At 41.8% G+C, this 14,687-nt stretch overlaps 1 protein-coding gene across 3 annotated transcripts in view; it reads right to left on the bottom strand.

Annotated features, from left to right (window-relative positions):
* Positions 1 to 14,687, bottom strand: part of Ralgapa2 (Ral GTPase activating protein catalytic subunit alpha 2) — a 277,458-nt gene that overhangs the window by 94,780 nt on the left and 167,991 nt on the right. For all 3 annotated transcript variants that reach the window (XM_036184593.1, XM_036184594.1, XM_036184595.1), the window contains 6 exons: positions 11,136 to 11,246; positions 9,797 to 9,865; positions 9,425 to 9,562; positions 8,191 to 8,374; positions 3,879 to 4,650; positions 2,274 to 2,345 (listed from right to left, as the gene is read on the bottom strand). In XM_036184593.1, coding sequence (XP_036040486.1) covers positions 2,274 to 2,345; positions 3,879 to 4,650; positions 8,191 to 8,374; positions 9,425 to 9,562; positions 9,797 to 9,865; positions 11,136 to 11,246 — 1,346 coding nt within the window. The remainder of the gene's footprint in view (positions 1 to 2,273; positions 2,346 to 3,878; positions 4,651 to 8,190; positions 8,375 to 9,424; positions 9,563 to 9,796; positions 9,866 to 11,135; positions 11,247 to 14,687) is intronic.

Below are 14,687 nucleotides of genomic sequence, written 5' to 3'. Positions count from 1 at the left end.
AAATTCAAATTAAGCTTTATTTGAATCAAGAAATGAAGCCATTTAAAATACCAATGGAGTTGCAGGATCCGCCCCAAGGACGGGTTCTTTTTTCAATTACAAACACAAATGAATCATCTAAACTTGTATATTTTCTTTTCTTTTAATTTTATTTCTCGAAACTAAGATGCTTACCACTCTGCAAAGCAGTAGAGTTGCCAGGAGGAGAGGTCCTCACATCACCTTCTGCAGGTAGAATGAGGCTCAGTACAGCCACCCTGGCACATTCCCAACATTCAGAAAACATACAGAACAAGTACAAGCTTCAACATGTGTGTGGCTCTAAGAAACCATGAATGATGATAAAGATACATGGGAAGGAAGAAAAGAAAAAAAAATATAGCCTTCTGATTCCTATATAATGGTCCATATGAATTAATGTATCTTAATTCTGAATGCTTCTGAAGAAGTGAAAGGACATATAGCTGTAAGTAAGCTTAATATGATTTTATCTGCTGAGTCCTTGGTGAGACCAGGAGGGAGACAGACTTATTGGCAGGCAGAGAGAGAAGCAAGGTAATAAAGGTAGTGAATTTCCAAGATGGTCAGCTTCTTCCTCAGCCTCCTGACTTGAGACAAAGGCCTGGCAGCTGCCTCTCATCAGGCCCACTACTGTTGGACTGACTCAATAAGTTCAGGGCTGGACCAGGACATGCCACACAACAGTGTGGAACAATCAAGCATCCTATCTGTCTTCAAATTGACCAGCCCTAAGGTAGGGAAGAACACTCTTAGAGCATTTAAAACCCCAAGACCTTAAGCAGATACTGGATTTTCAGCTTCCTAATCCCCGCTCTGCTCTGCAGAGGGTCTTTTTCTCTGTGTGTCTGCCATGTCCTGTTTCCTCACCCCCAATGCACAACTTTCTTCAACTGCTCAGTCTGTCTGCGGTGATTGAGATTTCTCTGTGGCCGCCTGTCGTGCTTCAGATTTTTCCTGCTTTTTAATTCTTTAACTGGCAAAGGAAATGAACCAAATCAAGACCCCATGACTGCATCATCTGTGTTGTGACAAAGATATTTTTTCATTAAGTCCTCTTAAAGGTGTGGGTGTGTGTGTGTGTGTGTGTGTGTGTCTGTGTGTGTGTGTGTGTGTGTGTGTCTGTAAGTGTATGACTCATGTCATAAAAATCAATTCATGATGGACTAAAGTACATATTAGACTGAAGTTGCCAGAGAAAATAGTTCAAGACAAAAGAATAGACAGGGATTTGCTAATAACAGAGGAAATAATCCCAGAACTATCTAATGGAATCATATAAAATCAAAAGGCTTTTGCACAACAAGGGGGGAAAATCACCATCCTGAAGAGAGAGCTACAGAATGAGAAAAAACAAAAACCTTTTACAACTAAGTCAGATAGGGCCTAATATATAGGATATATAAAGAATACTAAATTCAACATCAAACCCTAAATCAACAAATAGTTTAATGAACAGGATAGTTCTTAAAAGAAGAAATATAAGGGGCCTCTAAATAATTTAAAAGTGCCCAACATCTTTAGCCACCACAGAAATGTCAATTAAAACTGCTTTAAGACTCTATCTCATCTCGGTCAGAATGGCTATCATCAAGAAATACAAGGTAGGATGTCAGGGTTAAGGGTGCTTTATTCATTGCTGATGGGAATATACAGCTCAACCACTGTAGAAATCACTCCAAAGTGGTCACCCTTAAACACAATACATATAAACAACACTAAATAGACTCAGTAGGCTGCATGCATGCATGTATGTATACACACACATATACATGAAAGAAAAATGTACTGAATAAAATATAGTGAGAACTTGATCTAAGTGCATACACACACACACACACACACACACACACACACACACACACACACACACACCAATTAATGAAAAAGAGGCCATGAAGTTAAAAGAGAACAAGGTATGGGAGGTTTTGCTTTGTTTTTGTTTTTAAATTAAAGAAAGTCTATGATCCCAACTACTTGGAAGCTGAGGCAGGAGGATTACTTGTTCAAGGCTTAACTGGGCTACAGAGTATGTTTGTTGTAGGCCAGCCTGGCCACTTAAAAGAGTTGCTATCTCAAAAACAAAACAAACAAAACAAAATACCAAATGTTCAGTCAAGGTCAATTATCAGCAGATTTTGGGCTACAGAAATACTCTGGTGTCTCTGTAGGTACCTTCGTTCCTGAAACTGTATTTGATACCATGAGCTCACAAAGAAAGACAGGGAAAGATAGTTTAGTATACTTTCACATACCACTGCCGTGAGTCCAGATTCTTTAGTTCTCTCAATAATTTTGAATTTTTCTTCAACAAATGAAAATTCTTCCTACAAAGAAAAAAAAAAGAATGGGAGAAGAAATCCATGTAATCACAGACCAGCTTTGCTACTTTCTGACCCATTACCAAACATAGCTGTTATGGTAGTTTGAATAGGCTCACAGGAAATGGAGCTATGAAAAGTTATGTCCTTGCTGGGGTAGGTGTGGCCTTGTTAAAGCAAATGTGTCACTGGGGGTAGATTTTGGGGTTTCAGAAGCTCAAGCCGGGCCCAGTGTCTCTCCCTTCCTGCTGCCTGAGGATCCAGATGTCTCTAAGCCACCTCTCCAGCACCATGTCTACCCATGTGCCACCATGCTTCCCATCATCATGACAATGAACTAAAATCTCTGAACCTGCAAGCCAGCCCCAGTGAAAAGCTTTCCCTTATAAGAGTTGCCATGGCCATGGTCTCTCTTTACAGAATAGTGACCCTAAGACAGCCATCATCTATCCATCTACTATCTCATTCACTGAAAAACTGAAATAGATAACATAGTTGTGTGAACGAGATGTCCCTCATATTCTTGGGCATTTGAATACTTGTTCCCTAGTTTGGTGGTCTTGTTTAGTTAAGTTTAGGAGATGTGGCCTTGCTGGAGGGAGTATGTCACTGGGGGCAGGCTTTGAGATTTCAAAAGCCATGTGATATTTCCAGTGCACTCTCAGCTTCCTGTTATCAAACAGATGTGAGTTCTCAGCTGTTGTCCAGCTGTCATGTCTGCCACCTGCTGTTCCTGCCATTATGGCCCCTAAGCATCTGGAACCATATGTCCAAAATAAACTCTTTCTTCCATAAATTGCCTTACCCATAGGGTTTTATCATAGCAAAAGAAAAATAACTAATTCAGAAGTCTTCAAAATGAGCTCCAATACCCTGGAGTATGCAGACATAACAATCCCACTGTATCCCATTGCCTTCTAGTGACACTGGAAAGCTCTTCAGTCAACAGAATGCCCCTTGTGTGTGTGTGTGTGTGTGTGTGTGTGTGTGTGTGTGTGTGTGTGTGTGTGTGTGTTTATGTCTGTTCTTAATGTTGGCTCTGGGAATCTCTTCCCCACCCTGTCTCCAAAGCTCCCCTCCACTATCAGGTCCAGCTGAAACCCATCCTCTTCTCTGAGATTTCCAGCACTGCCTACACTGCCCACTGGATCAAATTACTCCTCTTGGCCTCCTGTGCCACTCTGTCCTTTGTCTGAGGTGAATCAAGTTGACATCCCTCACAATCCTGTGACTAGACAGTGGTTTCCTCACCTTAGCAGTCCATTTGCATCTTGTATGAAAACAGAAATAGTAATGGTCAGGGACACAAGAAGGAAGACAATGCTTCATGTGCTTTCAAATGACTGACAGGTATTTGGAATTCAATCTGAATACCAGTATAGCACATTCAATTTTATTTCTAGCTGTAATCCAGTAGCTAAAAATAATCTGTAAATATTCAAATCCAGAAAAACCTCCATTTCTTATTCTTTAACCTCAAATTGATAAAAGAAGAACCCTCACATGGAAATAATGATAAAACATTCAGAGCACTGTTACCTTCTGTCCCAGGAATTCATTCCCAGGTCATCAAGCAACAACCTGCAGAAATAAAAGGGTCCTCGGGGCTCCACTGGTGAGGGCTGCCCTTGGCTGGTGACCTTCACTGCAGAATTAGAGTTACACCTCTGAATATACTCATCTTCCTGTATGTTCTGGCGCAGGATGACCTCAATGATTTCCTTCTCTTGATCACAGTTCATCCCACATGGGGGTGGGGAAGGCTCATTTAGATTTAGTTGTGATGGTAAAAGGCATTCGGGGCTTGAATGGCCAATGTTTTCAAGTAATTTGTCAAGCGCATCATCTCCTTCCTCACTGTGAGACAAATCTTTCTGAGGTCCGCATGTGTGTTGATGCCAGCCAGAAATCTGAAATGAGGGATTCCTTCCACTGGGTGCCAAGTGGCCTTCCAGAGGTCCATATAAAACCTTGCCATCCCAAGAGTACTTCCCTGAGATATCCCTCACAATGACTCTCACATCTGAGAGGGAAGCCCCTGAAGTCCCTCCATCTGGTCCTTCTGCAGGTGTCTGAAGGTAGGAGATGAGGGTGCTATCATTAAATACGAAGAGCTGCAGGTTTGGGCTCCTGAACACCTCCGAGGACAGCTCAGCACCTTCCACGTGGGCATTGTCATGGTTCTCGCTGACCAGGCTGTGCAGCACGGCAGGGCCTCCACTCAGTGGGTAGTGGCCTAGGTGGTTCACCAGGTGGGCCATCACCATGCGTGCAGTGAGGGGGATCAGCTCCACACTTCTCCTCTTCTTCTCTGTGAACAGCAGAAGGAAATGGGAGGAGACAGTGGGGCCACCACAAGATTTCTGTCAATAGTTTCAATATTTGATTTTTGTTTTGTTTTGTTTTTGGAGACAGGGTGCCACTATGTAGCATTGCCTGGCCTAGAACTCATTAGTCAGGCCAGGTTGGTCTGGAACTCATAGAGATCCACTTGCCTATACCGGGATTAAAGATGATTAAACATTACATCCAGCTGAATGTTTGATTTTTAACTGTGAGACTGCTTTTCCTTTTGACACTAATTCTATTTGAATTAAAAGATAGTTGAAACAGGCTGGGCAGTGGTGGCGCACGCCTTTAATCCCAGCACTTGGGAGGCAGAGCCAGGCGGATCTTTGTGAGTTCTAGGCCAGCCTGATCTACAGAGCAAGATCCAGGAAAGGTGCAAAGCTACACAGAGAAACCCTGTCTCGAAAAATTTAAAAAAAAAAAAAAAAAAAAAAAAAAAAGATTAAGCTATCACTCTGAAGGGACTTTAAACAGTCTGCAGAGAGAAAGGAATAAGCCAAAGAGAAGCATCCCATGCTAGACAGATAAAGATTCGGGGCTCAAAGGAGGGCAAAAACCAGGTTGGAGGGACAGTTGGGGCCAGAAAGTTGGCCAGGGAGGTGACTGTGGCACTCTTCTGTTGGATGAATATAGACCTAATAAGGACATTAATAAACCTCAGGGTTACGTTTAAAGATTGGAAGCAATTTGTTTAATAATCATTGAGACAATTTATGTTTTGCTATTAGGGCACTTAAAATATTTAAGAGAATTTGACATATTAATAAATCATGGAGGCAATTAGAAGAACTTAACTAAATTTGTTCTTGATGATTTAGGATCCAGAGCAACTGACTTATACAATTTTAACTTCAATGTATACAAAGTCTGTGACCACAGCCTAAGTAGCAGGGCTTTACAGAATGAGGTAAAATGAAAAGGCAGGCATACTAAAGCTATAACTAGAAACTGAAATGAGTACTTCAGGCTGAGAGTAACTGAGGAAATTTCAATCTACTAATTTATAAAACTTGATGCATCAATTTGATAACAAGTGAAAATGTAACTTTTAAAATTTTATGGGAAAAGATCTAAGTATTTAAATTAAGGTTTATAATTTGAGCTAAGAGTATTAGGAAGTACCTGGCTTTTAAAATCACAATGTGAACAATCAAATATTAACACATAAATCACTGTAAATATATAACTTTATAATATATATAAATATATAACTATATATAAATATGTAATACTTTTAGCTTTAGACATTACCTAACCAGCTTACATATAACATATTGTTTTGTGCTATATAAAAACCCTAGAAAGAAACAAATCTCTGAAATTTGAGAAGTTCTGAGCAATGAGTGAAGAGAATAAGATCACCTTGAATTTTCTTGGGTTTCTTATCAAATTTTTCAATGTACATGAAATCTATACCCAATAAAATGTCACACAAGTGGCCATTTACATCTCTTCCTAAACTTTTTCCCACAACCTAAGAGAAATATATAAGATTTCTACACAACTAAGAAATTGAATGCTCCAGCTAAGAAATGTTGTTGCCCCAGAGGCTCACATGAAACCAGCCGGGAGTTCACAGTTCATAATGGGAAACACGCCGTTGCCATGACAGCAGGGCAGGCATAAAACTACCGGTAAAGGTACAAGATGACAAAGGGCCAAGGAAGAAAACACTAGCTGGAAATCCACCTTCCCTCTTCCTCTGCTCACAGAGGCTGTGCTTTTGATTTGTATTTTGTGAATACTTGAATTCTACAATGGAGAATGACTTGGAGTCATATCAGAGACTCTGACACGACAACACATCTAATAAACCCCAAATGGGTCTAGTACTGAAGTCAGGAAAAGGAGCACGTGTGAAACCCTGACCTCTTCTCCTGCCACATCTCAGCTAAGTCTACGTCCTGTACATTCCCTGAGAACTGGAGATGATCTGGATTCAACCAGTGACAAAACCAGCTCAGGGCTTCCACAAACTATGAAAAAGGAAATGATTCCAAGTATCTTCTTGTCTCTAAATTCCTAGAGGAAGTACAAAGCTTGACCTCTTACCTCCTGAAGCCCTTCCCCTCCTTCTATTTTAAGTAGTTATTAACAGTGATCAATCTGAGCACACATGCTCACAGATGGCTTGACTGTGTATCTTGATTAAAATTCTATTCAAAACTAGTCATTATATCAAGAATAGGTAATGGCCTAAGTCAATCCAGGGAAGTGAACCTATTTTAGGGCGCACCATACACTCTGCACTCTCACCTGATCACAGCCTGCCCCCAAGAGGTGTCTGTCTCAAGTTTGAGTGGTCACCAACTCATGCTATCTAGTTACATAAGCCACCCTGGACTGAGTGTTCTGATAAAGTCCATATCTAAACACTTCCTTACAAAACAGCCCTTTTCCTGCTCTCTCCCTTTTCCCTGGGCTTCTTAAAGCACCCAGCACTACTAACTGCTTCTGGACAACTCACTCTCTGACCTTGATGTTGAAGAATGACCTCTAGTGACTCTATGTTGGTCCTTTTCCACATCCCTGACTTTACTTACTTGGTGCTAGCCTCTCACTGCTTTTCCCTTAAGGATGCTTTGCCATGACGTTCCATTCTTGGGCCTAGCTTTCAAACTTAAAAGCTTTATGCAGTTTCCTTGGGTGATGATATACTACTCTGTAGCCACATGTTCAAGCTTTAATTGAGTAAGTTGAAGATTCATACACAGTAATACGAAATAAAAGAGATCTTAAAAACCCTTCAGCTCAGGGGTAACATCTTACCTATACAGCACAATACCACAACCAGGAAATGGGCATTAATAAAACACATTAATAAACTGGTATCTACCATTTTACAAATTTATATGTGTTTAGTTTCATGAAAATTTGCCTCACTTATAGTGACCTGTGCTCACTTTCAGACTCATATTCCAAGTCTTAGATTGAGTGCTTCTCATTTGGAGCACTGGCTGAGGAGGAAATTCAGCAGCCAAGTCCTAACACTCTCTGCAGACTTGTCTGCCACAGGAACACATCCCAAGTGGGGGCAAGTGAGTTCCCAGTTTTCTTGGGGGCTTCCACTCTGGGGTACCCTATGAGCTCCTTCAAAGCCTGCCCTCCCCCCTGCTGTGTCTAGCTACTTCTTCACTATGGGAATCCTGAAGATGCTGCCAGCCCAGTATCATCCTATCTCCCCCACCAGACATACAACTTCTTGGGGTTAGAAAAATAACCCTTTTGTTTGTTTGTTTGTTTTTGTATTCCATGAGTATGAAACAAGTGATTTTCAGTAATACAGAACCATGTGAATAATTTAAGATGAAAAAAAAAAAAAAGAGGAGCAAAAATAACAGGCAAAAAGAGGAATAAACAGGGACGGTAGTTTGCCACAAGAAAGCCTATAAACCAGGACTTTAACAAGTAGATTCAAAACAAACTCAAAACACAAGCATGGACAAGACTACAGTCTTACCTCTTCCTGCCCATAAAATTGTATGTTTGTAGACATACGCACCCTCTTCCACAGTGAGCAGGTTCCCCAGGTCTGCTGATGAATGGTACTGGACCGGCTCGGAGTTCCTCACATTTGCCAGAGGTAGGAAGGGGTCATAATCCGTGGATGACAAGTCAGCCAAGGTCAGGGTGTAGTGACTTTGTTGTGTGTAAGTACTTGAGCCACAGACGCAGCAGTGCAGAACCTGAGAATAGACAGGGGTGGCATTCAGTATGCCACCACCTCCTGACCTCTGACAAACTGTCCAGCTCCCCACAGTGCCCAGGAGACAGGACTCCTACTTAGGAACATGTCAAAATATGGGGTTCTTTCCATTCTTAACTATCTTTGTGCTACAAGCAAGTCAGTAGTAATACCTACATTCTCAGGGCACACAGGAAGCATAAGTGAGAAGGTTTCTGTTCATGTGGGATTACACACACCTCAGTCTGTCAGCCTCCAAAGGCAACACAGATGGAAGGAGCCAGCCCAGGAGATGAAAGATGGCTGTGGGAAAGCCCTCATGGTAGAGGGCGGGGTGACCACAACCTGAGTTTAAATCAGTACAACATATGAACCCATATATTATAAGGGATAATTTAATATCAGTTTCAAAGCATAATTAAAGAAAAGTAAATTGAATACAGATTTTAAAGTCTCTCACCTCTCACAAAGTGAGATTTCTTAACTCCTATCCAAAGGATTTTTTCCCTCTGTGTCCTTTTAGTTTTGGTTTGGTTCTGGTTGTGAGACGGGGTTTCATTATGTTGAACTCAAGGCAACCCTTTTGCTCTCATGCTCCCAAGTGCTGGGATTACAAGCATGCACCACCACACCTGCCCCTTGAGGTTTCTTTAAGGCAAAGAGATTACTAGAAGCATTATGGTTTTCTTTTCTTACTCTGAAAAACAGACCTCTGGATACTGCAGACCCTCCTATAATATAAACAGACCATTTTGAAGTTAAGTAGGCAGAGATCATGTGCCATGGAGACTGGGGGCATTCTGATCAAACAGCAATTGTTTAACGATGACAGTCATGTGAAATGTATGCATCTTCACCTTGGCAACTACTGGCTTTCTGCAATTGCATCTGTTCTGCTTGTTCATTAATTATTCATTTCTTTCCAAATACTTAACCTTCCACTGGTCTTTTTCAGAAGGCACAAATACATAAATGTACAAAATGTACAACATTTTGGTGATTTTTAATCCGTAGGTCCACCATCTGTGCTCAAGGCTTAAAGGAGACTCACCCTATAGATATAATCCAGCAAGGGAGCCCGGGGTGGGTGCAGCTCCTCCAGGACCACCGTGGACACCGGGTGGAGAAGGGCATTCAGAGGCAGAGCCATGCACCAGTCCAAGAGGCAGAGGAGCAAGGACACAATAAACTAGAAGAAGAAATATATCCAGAATCTCACTCTATGTCCCTTAGGACTCACTGCATGTAAAAATAAACAGGATTGTCCCTGTTCAATATTCAATGGACACACAAATGCAAAGTAAAATGGCTTTCATAGGAAAGAATGGTAAAGCCAAGGATGTAATAAATGATGCCATCATTTGTAAAATTAGTCTTATATTTAAAAATAACTGTGGTGAAAACTACCTAATATGTCACTTACCTTTTTATCTGTTTCCACTGAGGAGTATTCTGCACTTGGTAAAAGAAATGCAATTGTGGCCACGAGAATCTGCACAAAAGATAAAACCCAATCAAGCAGACCATGATAGTTTGGAAGCTGTATGTTAAGAATCCTTGCAACTAAACATAGCTAAACACTCACTGGGCGATAATAGGGCCAGTTGTAGGAGATCTGAAAATAATAATATGTAATGGTTTCTACTTCTTTGGTGGGAGATCGAGACCTCAAGGGAAGGAATAGTTCCCTCTATAGTCACATAATACCTACTTTTAGTCCTACATTTCTAGTGGAGTAAAAAAAAAAAAAAGTTTTCAAAAATAATTATGAAAAGGTCCCCATTTGCTATTATAAATTAGCACAGGTCTCCACCTCCTGTTCCCACATCACAGCATGCCATTCATTCTCACAGGTATCCTGTTTGGATAATTACACAGTGACACTAACCCCAACTTTACATTCTGCAGCAGAGTAAAAGGTCTATTTCACTCCAGGTCACGTCAGGTCAAAAACCACTTGTGACTCTTGATGTGATTCTGAGAGAACAAAGCCATCTCAACCAATGAAGTCTGTCTAGGGCAGGGAGGAAATGAATCTGCATCACTTCTTCTCTCTCCCCGCCATCTGTCATGGGGACAAATCAAATTTCCTCAGTCTCCACTGGATGGGTAAAGAACAGGGCTTGCTTGAAGAAGTACAGTTATAAAAACTGCCAGGCATGGGTGTGCCTTGTCACAGGCACCTGAGAGCTAGTCTCTGCTAGGCTCTGAGCAAAGACCCCTTGGCTGTACCAATCTCCAAGAAGCTGTGGTTGAGTACTTCCTGTTACTCCTGCCTCCTCTCCTAGCCACCTCCCCCTCAGAGGTCAACACTGAACTGATCTCATTACTGATGAGTAGCCATGCCATAGCAGCAAGTGTGGCCCAAGGCTTTAGTCTGGGAACAACTCCTGCTTTACACAACAGCCAGGCCCCGCCCTGCAAGGAAGGCATTACACCAGCTGCCTACTCCTTGTTGGCACCATCCAAATTACTCTCAATGAATAAAGCCCAACCTACAAAAGGTCTCTTTGTTGTGGTTGTGTCTGCCTTTCAAACTCTCCAAGCATCAGCCTCTGCCCTGGAACACTGCAAGCTTCTTTGCACAGTGCCTAGAATTGCAGCTGAGAAGAGCCAGCCAACACTGCCTGAAAACGGGGCTCACATGGCAGTTTAATAGTTGCTTCTCTAACAATTATTTGAGGATCTACAGTTAATTAGATATCAAATACATTATTAAGAAGGAAATGCGGATGCTTTAGCATTACAGATAAAGGACTTACTTCGGCCATTTTTCGCGGTAGAGCAGTTTCATACATCTGAAGCTTTTCCCAGTAGGAAACCAGCAGCTGAAGAACATCACAGGCTACCTGAGCCACAATCTTGTTAGGAAACTACAAAAGGAATCAAAACCCTCAAGTAAACAGAGCAGCTCAGCAGGTGTGTGTTCTGGAGGAAAAACAGGGCTGTTTGCTCTTCCCAGCTCTATACACATAACTCATGTGCAATTGATGAAAACTATGTCCAATTAACATCATTTGCACATGGCTACTCCATCATTCTACATTGCTGATTGTTTGGAATCACCTACATTAATTTATAGATCTGTAGAAAAAGGTGGCCATTGTTTGCCTAGAAATGAAAAGCCCAAGTTTAAAATTCCGTATTCAGCTAATATAAATCATACTATTGACAACTTGAGGAAATTAGAGTCTATGGCTGAGTGTCCTGTGTGTGTTGAACCTTCTGCACAAATGTAGCTCATTCTGCCATTGACAAATTGTCACTGACAGTTCTGTTAGGAAGACGCTATCTTCATTTCACACAGAGAGAAACAGGAATTAATCAAATGGCTTCCTACCTGAGGAAATAGAAGAACACACATGTAACACACTAAGAAATGGGTAAAAGCAGACTTTAAGGACATAACCCATGGACTAGGGTATGTTCAGTGACTGGGTGTGTTTCCCAAAGTTGTCTGTGGAGGCTTGAATGGGAATGGCCCTCATGGCTAATACATGCTTCAGTCAGTAAAACTGGAAGGACAGAGCCATCTGACTTCTTAACATCAGACACAGAGTTACAGGATTTGGAGTTTGCCCTGCCAGGCTTCAGTATCCCATTATTTCCTCACTATGCCCTGATCCCCCCACTTTGGAATAGTAAATGTATATTCTGTGCCATTGAATGTTGGAAGTATTACATTTGCTTTTGTAACTTACATGGGATTACAATTAAGAGATTGCCTTGAGTCTCAGAAGAGATTTTGAACTTTGGCCTTTTAAACTATATGGAGACCATGAAAGACTATGGGAACTTTTCAAGTTGGACTGAAGGCAGATTGCATTCTGATATGGCCACTCTCATGTATGGGGGTCAGGGAGTGGAATGTGACAGTTTGAGAATGGTCTCCACAGGATTGTATGTTTAAATGCTTGGTCCCCAATAGTTTGAACTGTTCAGGAAGGATTAGGACGTGTGTCCTTGTTGGAAAAGGTGTGTCACTCGGGGTAAGGTTTCAAAACCCCATGCCATTCCCAGTTAGATCTCCCTCTATCTCATGGCTGCTGTCTCAAGATGTGAGCTCCCAGCTACTGCTCCAGTGCCATGCCTGCTTGCTGTAATGCTACCTGCCATGATGGTCATGGACTCTAACCCTCTGGACCTGTAAGCCCTAATAAACTCTTCCTTCTATATGGTGCTTTCAGCATGGTGTCTCTTTATAGAAAATGGAAAAGTAACTAAGACATCATTGGATTATTTATTTATTTAGTTGTGTATTTATTTATTTTGTGAGGTGGGTGCCAAAGACACAATATGTGCAAAATTTTGGTCATCATGCTGAGTGTATATGAATGGGACGAGGATGCCTGTGCTTCCAGCCTTAGCCAGAACCTAGAGGCTACACTGCTAGCCACACCTTATTAATGACAACATATGGCTTGTGGATGACCCATGCTGCTTAATCTAAATCACATGAGCATTCAGAGGCTCTTCACAGTCTTCCTCCCTCATCTAAACTCCAGAGGACCTGACCACCACTGGCCTCCTACCCCACTCAAGCACCTTGGGTGTTTCTGTCCTAGGGCCTTTGTACTTGCTCTTTGCTTTGCTTCAGATTTCTAGTTCCCAGGTCTAGTGTACCTGGCACTACTAAATTGTTCAGATCCTCACACAAAATTTCGTCATTTCCATAAAGCAGTCCACACCTTCCTGCTCTTCAGTTGGAAGAGCATCCATCCTGTTTCATTTCCTCCACAGGAGATGGTAATGTATTTTACTGTTTTCTTCCATTGTTACCATTGTTGGCAGGGATAACAGGGAGGTGTACATGTCATGTTAAAGGGGAAGTAGAAGAATGAATGGATGCTAATAAAGCTCTTAAGAAGCTGGAAACAGACAAGGGGAAAGAGACAAGAGCTGTGGGAGACATGACCAAGGGCCTTAGGGCAGAACAGGGGAAGAGATGGGACAGAGAGAAAGTGGTAGGATGGAGGACTGCAGCTCTGGAAGAATACAGACAGAGAACTGGGTTTCCCTCTAGATGAGCTATGGAGGCACAGGCTCTAAGGCAACTAAGGATCCTGAGACAGTGGCTGCCAATGGAGTAGCAGTATGCATACACAGTGAGAGAGGTGAAAGATGGTAGGGATAAAAGAAATCACTCACTCACCACTGGGAAGGACTGAGTGTGCCAACACTGAATTAAAGGCAGACAGCTGAGGCATGAGTACAGCAGGTGAGTATCGCCTACACTTTCTAGGAACTGGGGTTGCTATGGAGCAGGCTGTGTCTGTCTAGTGGGCCAGACCTACGCACAGACAGTGAAACGATCTGGCACTATGATGGCACTCACAGGGCAAAGGCACAAAACGTATCACTGGATTGTTTTCCTGGTACCTTGTGTTTTCCCTCATAATTACAGAAACGTGGCAGACATTTTGAGAATTCATAAACATTCAAAGAAGCAAATCTGTTCATCTGTGATTCTATTCCTCTGATATTATCAAACCTTCTAAATTAAATAAATTATTTAATAATTATGGGTGTTTTGCCTTCGTGTAAACTGTCACCATGTGCATGCCTGGTTTCCTTGGAGGCCAGAATAAGGTATCAAATCCCCAGAAACCACAGTTACAGACAGTTGCAAACTGTGGGTGCTTGGAACTGAATCTGGGTCCTCTGGAAGAGCAGCCAGTACTCTTAACCACTGAGCCATCTTTCCAGACCCAAGCTATTATCAATTTCTATCTCTGTTCTATACTATATAGGAAGTTATACATGTCTAAGATACCATCAGATTATTGACAGTGTTCTCAAGTAAAGCCTAGAGCTAGAAAACAAACTTAAATGTGTATGTTTAGGTTTCAGACAAGGAAAATAAAATTGAAAAAAATCTTAGAATTGAGAAAATGGGGTATTTAAAAATGAATTAAGACCATACAAATCAATAACTTATATCCAGTATTTTTTCCTCTGTGGTTTGGAAGTCAGAATCCTGCACACTGAAGTTATATAAAACCCTAGGCATGAGGCCAGAGCATCCTGGTTGGCCCTAGCAAGGATCTCAGTCAGTCCATTTCCCTCATCTGTTAAGTACAGGAAACAGTGTCACTTCTCCTGAGATAGTTCCCAGTATTAGATACGATGGCAAGGGCCAGGCCATCAGGGGAAACTGTGCCAGTGGCATCATTGTTTACAAATTCTTACATTCTCCATCAAGGGATCAGGATCAGGTACTTGCCCAACTTCTAAGATACAACCAGGTGTTAGACAGGAGGGACTGGGGATGAGGTGACAAGGGAGTAAATGACACAGTTGAGGAACAAGAGGTA

This window comes from Onychomys torridus, chromosome 4 (genome assembly GCF_903995425.1).
Source record: "Onychomys torridus chromosome 4, mOncTor1.1, whole genome shotgun sequence".
In the NCBI taxonomy this organism is placed as follows: Eukaryota; Metazoa; Chordata; class Mammalia; order Rodentia; family Cricetidae; genus Onychomys; species Onychomys torridus.
This window is presented reverse-complemented; position numbering and strand designations above follow the sequence as displayed.